This window comes from Hippopotamus amphibius, chromosome 1 (genome assembly GCF_030028045.1).
Source record: "Hippopotamus amphibius kiboko isolate mHipAmp2 chromosome 1, mHipAmp2.hap2, whole genome shotgun sequence".
In the NCBI taxonomy this organism is placed as follows: Eukaryota; Metazoa; Chordata; class Mammalia; order Artiodactyla; family Hippopotamidae; genus Hippopotamus; species Hippopotamus amphibius.
In genome coordinates, this window is record NC_080186.1 from 21,213,550 (window position 1) to 21,227,472 (window position 13,923).

The following is a 13,923-nucleotide window of genomic DNA, read 5'->3' on the forward strand; positions in this document are numbered from 1 at the left end:
TGTTCTCTGCCCCCAGAGGAGAAGAAGGGAGCTGGTGGTGGTGGCGGCCCTGTCCGCCTCCGCAGCACGAGCCGCAAGGACTCCATCTCAGAGGACGAGATGGTGCTGCGGGAGCGAAGCTACGACTATCAGTTCCGCTACTGTGGCCACTGTAATACCACCACGGATATCAAGGAGGCCAATTTCTTTGGCAGGTCCGAGGCCCTGAAGAGGAGGAGGGCATAGCCCGGCTGGCAGCAGGAGGTTGGGGGGCGTGGGGACATAAGGCTTTCAGAAAAGTCTCAAATCCCAGCTCTGCCTTTGTACCCTTGGGCAAATGGCTGCACCTCTGTGGGTCTCAGTTTTTTAACCTATAAAATGAAACCAGTCCTCCCCACTCAAGGGGCCATAACAAGGACTAATGAGGTAATCCAGAAAGCACCCAGCGCAGCACCTGGACTCTTCCTTACCCCCACCTCCTGCTCCCTCTGTCCCCATGTGCCAGAGCTGAGGGTTGGAGGCAAGCACCTCACAGGCTGTCAGTCTTGGCAATCTTTTGTGCCTAGAACTGTGCCCCCAGTACTGAGGGACGTAGCCCACGTCTCAGACACCATCACCCCCGACCCTCCTTTGTAGATGATGTACTTTCTTTGGGTAGGTGAGATACATGAATGTGAATTAAGAATCTCCATCAAGATCCCTTCTACCTGTCAGTGGTGTGTCAGGGGCAGATGTGCTGTTGCATTTGGGGATCTGGATCCAGGAAGGCTAGGACTACTGAGGAAAGGCTTAGGCAGGAATGTTCCCAGAGACCTAAGAGATGCAAGATCTGGTCCTGGCACCGAGGGAGCTTATAATGTACTTTGGGGGAGAGTAACTTGGAGGGGCCTCGGCAGTCCCCGAGTTTAAGAGAACAGTTGAAGAGTGACACAGCCCTGCAGTGTGGAGAGGATTACCGTGTGCATGGGAGTTCCGAGTCAGGTGAAGACCCCAGAGTCTGGGGGGCTGAGTGGCTCCAGACTTCCCTGTTCCCCCTTTCCTTAAGCCACACAGCCCCTGCTTGAGGCCACAGGGCGGCACCCCATCTGACCTCCCTGCCCTTTGCCCCTTGCCAGCAACGCTCAGTACATCGTCAGTGGCTCTGACGATGGCTCCTTCTTCATCTGGGAAAAGGAGACCACCAACCTGGTCCGCGTGCTCCAGGGGGACGAGTCCATCGTCAACTGCCTGCAGCCGCACCCCAGCTACTGCTTCCTGGCCACCAGCGGCATCGACCCTGTTGTGCGGCTCTGGAACCCCCGGCCAGAGGTGAGGGCGTGGGCAAGGTGGCAGAAGCCATACAGGGAGGAAGGGAGGAACGGACCCGGTGCAAGGCCTCCAGCTGAGCCCGGGAGGGCTGGGAAGGGAGTCACTCAGAGGTTAGGGGCTGCTAGGATGAGTGAGCTTTCACCCCAGGGCCCCAGGCTGCGTCACGGTGGGAGCCAGCAAGTTCTGAAAGCTCCAGATGAAGCGGGCAGTTCCAGAGGCGAGAGTTGCCTCCTGCCTTCCAGAGGCATATCCTTGAGCCAGCTGGGAAGGTGAGACTCACATACGGGCAACAGCAACCAAGGACTGGGTACAGGAGGGCAGAGAGGGAACCAGATCAGCTCCAACGCCACCTCCTGAGAACGGTGCCACAGAGGCTCCCTAGGTACCTGGCCCCTCATATACCACTGTGTTGTGTCCCCTAGAAGCTGTGCAGAGGCCAGTCTCTCAGTCACACAAGAAGTAGGTAGGTTTCAGAGTCTGATGGGCCTAAATTTGAATCCCGGTCCCTTCACTTACTGCCTGAAGGACTCAATCATCTCTGGCCCAGGTTTTTATCATCTGTACACTGGAATGGGAATGAGAGCACCACCTCAAAAGGTCGCTTGGAGGATTAAAGAAGTTATGCCTGTGATGTGTCTGGCCCACAGGAACACTTAGGACAGTATGGTAGTCAGTGTGGGTCGTCAGGTGGGCTGGCCGAGGCCTCCCCTGCCCTCTGCGCCACCTCCTCCCCCTTCCCGGCTGGCAGAACAGAAGTCAAGAGGTGTATCTAATTTTCTATGAATTTTAAAGAGAGAAATCCTACAGGACGCTCCCTTGAGGGGAGAGGAAAAGGAAGATAAAGGAATCCTTGTTGGGAGTGGCAACAGAAGAGTGGGGTGGGCGGAGTTGTGTCTGTACCCCGACCCCAGGTATACAGTATGTGTACCCAGCATATGGTGGTGCGAATCCTCCTCCGTCTATGTCCGTGTATGGGCCCCCCATATATATAACCCTTTGTGGCGTGTCCCCCGTATATGTCTTGATGTGGGATGTCCTCATCGTTCTCCAGTATGGGGCCTGCAACGTATACCCCGGTGTGTATTCCCCCCAGTTCATATCCCAGTGTGTTGTGTCCCCTCCCAGTGTATGTTACCATGTGCCCCCCAACCCCAACACGTATGACCCTGCGTGCTGTGTCATCTCCCTCACATACATCCCGGGGGGGCTGTGTGTGTGTCCCATACAGATCCCAAGATAAGTTCCCCTCTAGGCATAGACACACATGGGTGTACCCATATACATCTCCCGGGATGTACGTACCCTCTCCATACGTATAGCTCAGTCTGTGTGTGTCTCCCCTGCACGTATATCCCAGTAGTATCTGTGCCTCCCCGACAGAGTGAAGACCTCACAGGCCGAGTTGTGGAGGACATGGAGGGCGCTTCCCAGGCCAACCAGCGGCGCATGAACGCGGACCCGTTGGAGGTGATGCTGCTCAACATGGGCTACCGGATCACAGGCCTGAGCAGCGGGGGCGCCGGGGCCTCTGACGACGAGGACAGCTCCGAGGGCCAGGTGCAGTGCCGGCCCAGCTAGACCCTCCCAGCCCTGGTCCCCAGCCCCTGCTGTTGGCTGGATCCTCCGCCCCAGGCAGGAGGTCAGGGGGTTCTGTTTTGGTTTGTCTTCCCCTCCCTCCCTCCCCCCCATTTTTTCATTTTCCCTGTTTTGTTTGTTAGTTTGGCATTGGGGGTGGGGATTGCTACAACTTGCTGGCTTTTGGACTTTTGGGCAATTGCCCCTTGACTGGCCCCAGCCCTGAGCAGAAGAGCAGGAGGGGAAGCCCCTGCATACGCCCCGCCCCACCACCACCACCTCCCACTTCCACGTCCCTGGAGGGCTCTGGCCTGCCTCAAGTGGGGAGGCAAGGGCCGAAGCTCTCTTCAAGGACTGCCCTACCCTTCAGTTGGCAACAGGAAGGGGAGTGGAGTTCCCAGTCCGTACAGACTAGCCTTGACCTGTGACCATTCTTGCTTCTGACAGGCAAGGCTAGCTCTCTCCTGGTCTTCAGGGAAGGTTCTGAAAAAAGGATAGGGTGCCCCCTTCCCTCCAGAGCCACTGTCAGGGTGGAAGCAGAAGTAAGGATAGGAGCCCTGGAGTGGGCAAGGTCAGGCTACTGCTTCCTTGCAGTACAGAGTCCTTGCCCTCCTCCCAGCCACTGGCTCTGGGTCCTGCGCCTGCTCTCACTGGCCACCTCCAGGGGCTCAGCCTTTCCCAAGGGCCCTGGCAGAGGGTGGGGCACCACACCATTCCCACCCCTCTGTGCCAGCCCTTCTGCACTCTGGAGGGCCACTCTCCTCCCTCGGGCGCTCTTCGGCCTCACTGTGACCTTTCTGCCAGAGCTCCCTGCCAGGCCTCCTCTCGCTGAGATGGCACTCCCTGCTAGGGGCCTTCCAGGCCCTCTCTGCCCTCCCTCCCACCCCACATGCTGAGCCGCCACAAAGACCAAAGAAGTGATGGCTTTTCTCTGTCCCCTGCTGCTCTGGGGGGAGGGGGGTGGGTCTCCTGAGCCACTCGGATGGGAAAGTCCCTAACCCAGCCCCCTCCCTCCTCAGCAGCCTGAGCTTTACACTGGATGCAGCGGTCACCCCACCCCTCACCAGGCCTCCCTCTTTGCCCCCTTGGCTCTCAGCTCAGGAGCTGCTCCTGGTAGTTGGTTCATCCTTCCTCCCTTTTCCCTCCTCATTCCCTTCAGCGCTTACTTGGCTCCAGCCCTCCAGCTGCAGCCTCTGGGGAGAAGCGGCGTCCCTCCTTCCCTCCCTCCCTCCACCCTGTCTCTGCCAGGTGCCTCCTCTCTGTCAGGCTTCAGAGAAGCCCTGGAGACAGCAGGGCCATGTTAAAAGCTTTTTCGCAGTTTTAAGAAGATGAGGAGTGGGAGTAGGGGGTGGTGAGGATAGTGGTGGGGGGTCTGGCACCATCTCGTCATCGCTTTAATCCCAGCAACACAGGTGGCAGCCTCTCCCCCTTCCTCTCCACCGCGCCTCTTCCCACCCCTCTCTTCCAGCTTGGTAATGAAGTATATTTATTGGTGAAGGAAACAGCTGCTGCTGCTTCTCCTGCTGCTGGGACTTGCTCCCCTGTCTCTTCTCCACGACCTTTCTCCAGCCGGGAGGGGAGAGCGGGAGCACTGGGGCTGGGCCCTGGGGCCCAGGGACTAGCAGGGGCCCCTTTGCTTTCCTGTGTTCGAGCCACCCGCCATTTCCTCTCTCCCTGCCTCCCAGCCTCCCTCCCTGCCTCCTGCCTGCCCAGCCTGGGCCCTGCCGTGTGGAGAGACACATAAGCCTTACTGTCCTCTGGGGGCAGGAGCCGAGCCTTTTTGTTGCTCCGCTCCCAGGAGAGTGAGGGTGACGCAATTGATTAAAACCATTTTGTTCTAGGTGTGGCTGCTGGCATTTGTGGGGTGCACATGGGTCTTGGGATCAAAGTGAGAGTATCTCACCTCTGTAGCTCCGTGACTTAGAGTAACCACACCCCTGCTGTGTAGAACGAGGCCTGCCTTGGAGGGTCACCCAGCCTGGCGGGCCAAGTGCAGAGGCTGGCACTGGTGGCTGTGATTTGCAATAATCAGCTTTCACTCTCTGGGCTGTTTTCTCATCTGTAAAATAAGGAGGTTGAAGTCTTAGTGGTTTTTCAGACTTTTAAAATCACAACCCAAACAAGAAAAATACATTTTACATTGTGACCCAAGATAACGCTAATTTATATGTATATAATGAACATGTTTTAGACAATACTTACCCTTGCTATATGCAGTGTGTTCTATTTACCATTCTATTTAATTAAGGAGAAAACAATGCTGACTATAACCCACTAAGTTGATTTCACAACCTGCAGTTTCTTGATGGGCCCTGGATTAGAGAATTTCTTAGACCAGAGATTCCCAAACTTTCTCAGTTCACTGAACCATTAGTGTCTCCGTTTTTTCAGGGACCCCCTAAAGCCAAAAGAAATACCTAACATTTCAATGTGTTAGTTAAGCCCAGACCACTTAAGAATTTATGTCCTACCAAGTTAGTCATTTAAAAAATTAATACATATAAGTTAGAAGAAACTACTTTTATTTAATTCTTAAATAACTACAATAACTAATGGAATCTGTGTGCTTGTTGGGTGCTGTAAAACTTGTCAGACTTTCTAATCCGATTGGATACCACCACCCTCATTTCCTCTTCCACGTTGACTTTCATTTGCTTTGTGTCACAGCAACCACTAAAAACCCAGCTTCTCAAAGATGATATAATCAAAGGAATGTAGTGCAATCTAATGATAAAGCCCTGAACCACCCTGAGCTAGTAGTTCTCTCGGCAGCCAACAGACGCTGAGTAACTCTAAATTTAAAATATCCTCCTGTGCTCCTGTAACTTCGCTGCGGCACAATTTGGGAACTGTGGTTCAGTACTGTGGGAACAATAGTTTCACTAGTGAGATTTTGTGATTATTCTGTTTGTTCATTTGGAAGGAGCCCAGCTGAGGCCAGCAGGGTGCACAAGGTATGGTGCGGGAGACAGAGAGGGAAGAGGTCCTGCCAGAAGCACAGCAGGCGATGTCATGCAGCAGGTGCTTATCACTGTTCCCAAATTGAAATCTGCAGAAGCTTCTTCAGGACGTATCCAGACCAGGCACAGAAGGGACAATGTACAAGGCCCAGGGAGTAGGGCATAGTTCCAGGTGCCCTCATGGAGCCTGAGTGATCCAGTTCAGCTGCATTGTACAGGGCAGAGTGGCCTTTGGACTCCAGGAACGGCCAAACTGCGGAGGACTCCCTCTGCTTGTTGAGGGATTTATAGGCTTGATCCTGTAAGCAAGGAGGAGCCATTGGAAGACTTTACCAGGGACTCCATTTCATTTGGAAGTGGTACCTTCTTTCAATAGACTTTTTGTTTTTGTTTTTTTTTTAGAGCAGTTCCCCTATTATTAACATACTGTATTAGCTGTGGTACATTTGTTACAATTAATGAACCAATACTGATACATTATTATTAACTAAAGTCCATAGTTTACATTAGGGTTCATTCTTTGTATTGTACAGTTCTGTGGGTTTTGACATACTCATAATGTCCTATATCCCATCAAAAAATAGCTGCGCTGCCCTAAAAACCCCCTGTGCTCCACCTATTCAGCCCTCATCAGTATGTGCGTGCGTGCGCGCGCGCGCACGCACACACACACACACACACACACAGAGGAAGCAGAAGGAAAAAAGTGCTAAGTATTTAGGAATAAACCTAGCAAAATATGTACAAGATACTTATGAGGAAAACTATAAAATTCTGATAAGGGAAATAAGAGGTATTCCATGTTCATAAATAGGAAGATTCAATACTATTAGATGTCATTTCTTCCCAACGTGGTCCATAGCTTCAATGAAATCTCAGTCAAAACCCTAGCAAATTATTTTGTGACTATCAACAGGCTGATTCTAACGTTTATGTGGAGAGACAAAAGACCCAGAATAGCCAACACAAATAACAAAGAGAAAGAACAAAGTCAGAGGATTGACACTACCCAATCTCAAGACTTATCAAAAAGCTACAATAACCAAGACATTGTGGCATTAGCAAAGAAATAGACAAATAAATCAATGGAGTGAATTAGAGAACCCAGAAGTAGATCCACACAAATATAGTCAACTGATCTCTGACAAAAGAGCAGAATCAATTCAATGGAGAAAGGAAAGCCTTTTCAACAAATGGTGCTGGAACAACTGGACATCTACATGCAAAAAAAAAAAAAAACCCACAAAAACAAAAAAAAGATCTAAACACTGACTTTATACCATTCATAAAAATTAACTCAAAATGGATCATAGAACTAAATGTAAAACACAAATCGATAAAACTTCTAGAAGATAACGTAGGAGAAAATCTAGGTGACCTTGGGTTTAGCAATGAGTATTTAGATACAACATCAAAAGCACAACCCATGAAAGAAAAAATTGATAAGTTGGACTTTATCAAAAACTTCTGCTCTAGGACTTCCCTGGTGGCTCAGTAGTTAAGAATCCGCCTGCCAATGCAGGAGACACGGGTTTGAGCCCTGCTCTGGGAAGCTTCCACATGCCACGAAGCAACTAAGCCCGTGTGCCACAACTATTGAGCCTGTGCTCTAGAGCCCGTGAGCCACAACTGTTGAGCCCATGTGCCGCAATTATTGAAGCCCACATGCCTAGAGCCCGTGTTCCACAACAAGAGAAGCCACTGCAATGAGGAGCCCGTGCACCATACTGAAGAGTAGCCCCCGCTCACAGCAACTAAAAAAAGCCCGTGTGCAGCAACAAAGACCCAATGCAGCCAATAAATAAATAAAATAAATTAAAAAAAAAAAAAAAAAACTTCTGCTCTACAAAATCACTGTTAAGAGAATGAAAAAGACAAGCCAAGGATTGAGGAAAAAATATAAGAATTCTTACAACTCAGTATGAAACAAGCAACCCAATTAAAAAAAGGGCAAAGGTCTGAATAGTCACCTCAGCAAAGAGGATATACAGGTGACTAATAAGCACATGAAAGATGACCAGCATTATGTCACTAGGGAATTACAAAGTAAACCAACAATGAGATACCACTCCATACCTATTAGGATGATGATACCAAACGCTGACAAGGATATGAAGGGACAGGAACTCATTCATTGCTGGTGAGAATACAAAATAGTAAGTTTGGCAGTTTCTTACGAAGTTAAATAGTCTTTTCATAGGAACCAGCAATTGCTCTCCTTAGAATTTACCTGAATGAGTTGAAAATGTATGTCCGTGCACAAACCTATACACGAATGTTTACAGCAGCTTTATAAATAACTGCCAAAAACGAAGCAACCAAGAAGTCCTTCAGAAAGTGAATGGATAAACAAATGGGTACAGCCACACAGTGGAATATTACTCAGTGGCCTGCAGTCAGGCCACAAAGCCATGGAGGAGACTTACGTGCATATTGCTTCATGAAAGAAGCCAATCTGAAAACCATACCGTGTGATTCCAACTATATGACATTCTGGAAAAGGCAAAACTATAGACAGTAAAAAGATCTGTGGTGCTCCATTTTTAATGTTTCCGCATGTGTGACTCAGCCCTGCTTGATGGGGAGCCTGGGGCTCGGTGAGATAAGGCTGCACAGTGAATGTGTAGCAAAACAGACATTAGAACTGGAACCCCTGTGTTTGTGGAGGGCAAGTGTGGCCCCAGGGGCCTGCTGCAGGTCTCTGCTAAGAAGCATGCTAAAATGCAGTTGCAGCACTTAAAAGGTAACGAGAGATCATCTAGCTCAGAGGTTCCCAGCCCCGGCTATACATCAGAACCACCCAAGATACTTTAAAAACTACCAGTGCCCCACCCCAGAGGTTCCATTTTAATTGGTCTGTGGCAGGGCAGGGGGTGGGGGTGGGGGGTGGAGGAAGGTGTCCAAGCATCCATCCATTATTTTAAAGCATCCCAGACTCATTCTAATATAGGGCCAGAGCTGAGAGCCACTGATATAGTCCTATTTCCAGATGTACACATAGGGACAGTGAGTTCCAAAGAGGGGCAGGAAGAGGGAATGGCTGCCTAAAACCCAAGGTATCAGAAGCAAAACGAGGACTGGATCCCTAATCTCTGATTCCTGGTTCAATTCTTTAAGAATTGTTTTCTTACTTAATGTCATGATACTTTCTAAGTTCCTATTTGCCTAGCACTGGCTTAATGAAAATGCACACAACAGATCAGTCCCTGCCTTCCTGGATCCTCCACATTATCTGGAAGATGTGGGTAGCAAATATGGGGGTTGTGCACAGTTTCTGAACGTTGGATTTCACTAGAAATCATAAGCCCTCCCCCATACATTTTGCCATAGAGTGCCCTGCTGTGTGCCAGGCTCTGTGTCTGGTGGACGTGATGGCAGGCATGAGGCACTCTGTTGTTCACCTATGTTCTGCCTCCTACATCGACCCATTTCTTTATATATGTATATAAAATAAGTCCTGGTCCTAGTGAGGCCATAGTTTGCACCTTTTTTATGATGATTTACAGAATCTCAGGTCTTGTCCTCTTTAATGGCCATAAAAGGGGTCACCAGCAGAAATAGCCCAGTGTTGAGGTTCAGAACCCCAACTCTATCTAATTTATGCTTAGACCTTGGGAAATTTCCTGAACCTTTCTAGGCTCATTTTTTTCATTGGGAAAATGGGTGCCATGATACCTGCTCTGGTTACTTCACTGCATTGTAAGAATCATGGAGTATACACATCAAAGTTCTTTTTAAGTGGTTAGGAGTCCTAGGATGGTGAAGAGTGGTCTTCATTGCTATAATAGCCAACATTGAGGTTTCATATTGGGCCAGGAGCTGTACAACTATAGCCTATCAAACTTTACAAGAACTTTGCAATTTTCGTTTCCCATTTTAGGGATGAGGAAATTGACGTCCTGACAGGTTCGGTTACTTTCCTAAGGTCTGACAACCACTGACAGAGCCAAGGGTCAATAGTGGGCTTGCTGGCTGACACCTGAAGTCACATGCCTACCCATCGTGCTTTACTGCCCACTTGGGAGTAGAACACTTAAATTTCCTAGCTGTGCTTTCTAATCTCTTGGGTAAGTTTGCCCATCTATAAAATGGGATGGAGAAGAAAGTCGTTTTGTAAACTCTTAGGTCTAAAGGGTCAGAGGGTCTGTTCTCAAATGGTTTCTTGCATTGTATTGGCCCCAGTGGTCCCCTCCCCACCACAGAAAGGTTTGGAGCCATCCAGGAAGACAGTTTAGGGCTTAATGGAGGGAATCCAACAGAGCAGAAGCAGAAAGCCTGCAGAAGAGAGGACACACACACACACACAGACACACACACACACTGCGTCACACCCAGCAGCTCCTCCAGCCTGCGCTGTGATTGCCCCAGGCTCAGCCCTGCTTCCCTGGATTATTGATTGAGGTGATTCTTCTCCAGAGCCATTAAGGAGACCAATCTATGGTCAACAAATAGCTCTGGTGCCATTCCCTGAGCACTTCCTATCTGCTGGGTGCTGTTCTGACTACAGGGTCCAACGGATCCAGTCAGTCCCCTTCTCAAGGAGTTCACCGTCTCCTGGGGTAGACAGACAAGTAAACAGCTAATGCTAATGCAAGTACACATGAATATTCAATAGGCAGAAACAGCCTTCGTGCTCTGGGAGCAAAGAGGGAGGATTTGCTGGAAACCTTGAAAGTGGTGTAGGAGAGTAGGGGAAGGGCACTCTGCTGAAGGAACAGTGTGAGCAAAGACATGAGGTGTGAACTGCAGGGCTCATTCTCTGAAGGGCAGACAGCGCAGTGAGGTTACTCCAAGCAAGTCCCAAGGGAGACAGAGACAGATGAGGGTGGAAAAGAAGGTTGGGGGTTGGGGCCAGACCATGGGGGCCTTGAATGCCAGGAGGAGTGAGATGGCCTGGGGAAGGAAGTGTGTGAGCCCTAGAGACTTTTACATGGGGCCAATGGAGGGGGTGTCCTGACTCATACCAAGAGGGGGCCTGTCCCGAGTTCACCCTTCAAACAAGCAGCATCTTACCCTCGAAGCTTTCCCAGCTTGACGCTTCCTGCTCTGCCATCCTTCCCTCCCTGCCATCCTTCCCTCCTCCAGCCAGTCCTATAAGTGGATCCAGATGGTCATTCCTATTTTAGGTTGGGGTGTGTGTTGGGGGAGGGGTAGTTATGAGCTCTATCAATCCTTTCCTGAGCCCTCTGTTAGAGAGGAGCTTCTTCCAGGACCCTGCTGTGATCCTCTGAGCCTGGAAGGGAGTGTAAGTCTTTGATGGAGATTTCCCATCTGTCTGTGGGTGATAGGGGTGGCAGCAGCAGACAAGGCAAGGGCACAGGTCAGGGAAGCTTTTCCATTGGGTAAGAGAACCAAGGTGATGTGTACATATGGGAGGGGGTCCTGTGAAAGGGCTGCGATGGAGAACAAGCCTGGGAGAGAGGCTCCAGAGGAGTCAGAGAAAGCTGGCTTCTCCCTCCAGGTACCTGGCCCTCCTCATGCCCCTGCCTCTGCAGCTGCCTAGGCCAAGGGTAGGAGGATGCAGGCCATAGGGAAAGGAGCTAGGGCTCTCTGGTCAGGCCCTACTGAGCACCGTGCCTACCAACATCCATGGGCCCCTTAAAAATCTTGGGGCACTGCGAGGTAGCAGCTGACAAGCTAGGTTCCTGCTCTCACACTGCCTGTAGCTAGCATATGACACGTAGGAAGCTTATAAGTATTTGCCATTCATTCAGTTTAGCAAATATCTATTAAGCAAATGCTATGTGCTTTGGGTTTACAAAAAGTGAACAAGACAAATACAGTGTCTGCCCTCAAGGAGTTTCCAGCCTGTTAGGGGAGTCCAACAATACATAGCCACAAATGTGCTACGAAGGAAAAGAGCAAGGTATTCCAGGGGAGGTTCACAGGAGCTTTCTAATCTAGAATGGGAGCCAGGGACGAGCTCTCTGAAAAAGGGACATTTAATCTATGACTTGAAGGGTGAGTGGAAGGTAGCCAGTTTTGGAGGGAGAAGGGGCATTTCAAGGCAGAAGAGGACTGCGTGCCAAGTCCATGGTGTATACAAGAGCATGGCACATGAGAGGAGCCGAAAAAAGGCTGGAGGACAAGTAAGAAAAAGGGCATGATGCAGGGCCCTGTAAGCCATGGTGTATTTGCGTTTTATCCACAGTGCAATGGGAAACCACTGAAGGTTGTCAGATTACACGTGGTACTTGTGTTAGTACTACCAAATATGTGGCAGGCCCTAAGAAAGACTAACTTTGGTGGTTTATTCATCCATACATACAATAAGTGTTTAAAGGGCACCCACCAGCCCTTTGCCAGAATTAAGGGTTGAGAGTGATGGTAGAGGAATATCTAAGGTATAGACCTTACTCGGAGACCTTCCTCCAGAAGAGATGAGACAGCTATAGTTACTGAATCAGTATGCGATTTATTCATTCAACAAACATATACTGCACACAACCTTTTCCATACCTGTGCCAGATGCTGGTTGTTGCCCTTCAAGGATCACACACGTGGGTCACAGGAGAGGCACAAACATATTCAAAGAATTCTGAGTGGGTCAGAATCACTTTCAGCTGTGATATCTGTGAGGCCTTTATAAAACATCCAGTCATTCTGTAAATCAGCAAACATCGAGTGGGCATCTGCTCTGCACTAGGAACAGTGCTCGCTACTGAAATTAAAGACCTTAGAGTTCTGTAACAGAGCCAGGCATGCCCCCCAAAATGCATTAAAATATTAGGTGCTCCAGTGACAGGGCAAGGATGCAGATGCAGAGAATGGACTGGAGGACACAGGGTTGCGGGGGCAGGGGGCGAAGGGCGAAGGGGAAGCTGGGGTGAAGGGGAAGCTGGGACGAAGTGAGAGAGTAGCATAGACATATATACACTACCAAATGTAAAATAGATAGCTAGTGGGAAGTTGCTGTATAACAAAGGGAGATCAACTCGATGATGGGTGATGCCTTAGAGGGCCAGGACAGGGAGAGTGGGAGGGAGTCGCGGGAGGGAGGGGATATGGGGATATATGTATAAATACAGCTGATTCACTTTGGTGTACCTCAAAAGCTGGTGCAAGAGTGTAAAGCAATTATATTCCAGTAAAGAGCTTAAAAGAATATATTAGGTGCTAAAAACAGGACAGCAGGCTTTCTATAGATCAGCGTTGAGGGAGGGTAATTCAATGGAAGAAAAACCTTCCCAAAAAGGCATAGCTCCACCTTCCTGAGTGGGTTTATCCATACTTCCCATTAGCATCATTTTTAGCTGCTGCATTCCTTCTTTGTCCCCCCTTTTTCCCCTTCTCACCCCAGCAGATCCCATTTTCTCTATCTTGGCATCCGTACAAAAGCCCAAAGAATCCAAGATTTAAGCCTGGCTTCTTTATATGAGAGTGTGTGATCTCAGACAATTACTTAACTTCCCTAAGCCTCAGTTTTCCCATTTGTACAATGAACCGATCGGATCACATCTAAGGCTTGTGATTCACTCCAGCCAAGGTGATATTCACACTCCTGCACACTGCTGTGCGAGGCCTTTCTTTCTTTGCACGGCTGCACGCATCCCTCCACCCCCCTCCCCGAGCCACCTGGCAAACATCAAGACTCAGCTCAAATACCTTCAGGCAAGTTTTCCCTACTTCTCCACACACGCCACACATTATTTTAGTCTATCCTTCCTTTATGCTACCGCTACCTTGTGAGAGACCACAGAATAAAAAAGGGAGATAGACTTGGGTTTGAGTCGTGGCCGCTTACCTCACCTCTTAAGCCTCAGTTTCGCACTTGCAACCTGAGGGAAATACCTAAATTCGCATGTTTAACCAGTTTATGGGGATTAAAAACAATGTCAAGTGCGTGGCACCTAAGACGCGCTCAATAAGTGGAAACTGTACCACACCTCTTAGGAGCCCTCGGCGTACGGAACTGGAGAGCTCTAGGTCAGCCTCCCGCGCTAGACTGCGCGCGGCCTGAGGGCATCCCTTCCGCAGCGGTTCAACGCCGGCGCAAACCCGCGAGGCTGGAGGGCGCCGAAGGAGCGGGGCCGGGCCCAGAGGGACGCGGCTCCTATTCCCGGGGGGAAGGCCAATCCGAGCGGACCCCACCTCCAGGAAG

At 49.8% G+C, this 13,923-nt stretch overlaps 1 protein-coding gene and 1 long non-coding RNA gene across 6 annotated transcripts in view; one reads left to right on the forward strand and one right to left on the reverse strand.

The window, feature by feature from the left end:
• Positions 1 to 4,702, forward strand: part of WDTC1 (WD and tetratricopeptide repeats 1) — a 69,866-nt gene extending 65,164 nt beyond the window's left edge. For 2 of the 5 annotated variants that reach the window (XM_057701624.1, XM_057701633.1), the window contains exons 14-16: positions 17 to 194; positions 1,095 to 1,287; positions 2,668 to 4,702. In XM_057701624.1, the coding sequence (XP_057557607.1) occupies positions 17 to 194; positions 1,095 to 1,287; positions 2,668 to 2,865 (569 nt within the window). In that variant the 3' untranslated portion in view covers positions 2,866 to 4,702. Of the gene's footprint in view, positions 1 to 16; positions 195 to 1,094; positions 1,288 to 1,709; positions 1,751 to 2,667 lie in introns of all 5 variants that reach the window. The other 3 variants (XM_057701642.1, XM_057701661.1, XM_057701651.1) reach the window with 3 other exon arrangements.
• LOC130832813 (uncharacterized) lies at positions 4,660 to 13,871 on the reverse strand. The gene is made up of 3 exons (XR_009048375.1): positions 13,709 to 13,871; positions 12,282 to 12,425; positions 4,660 to 4,921 (listed from the first exon to the last, which is right to left on the reverse strand). It is a non-coding gene; the product is annotated as an uncharacterized LOC130832813 (long non-coding RNA).
• Between the last annotated feature and the right edge of the window lie 52 nt (positions 13,872 to 13,923).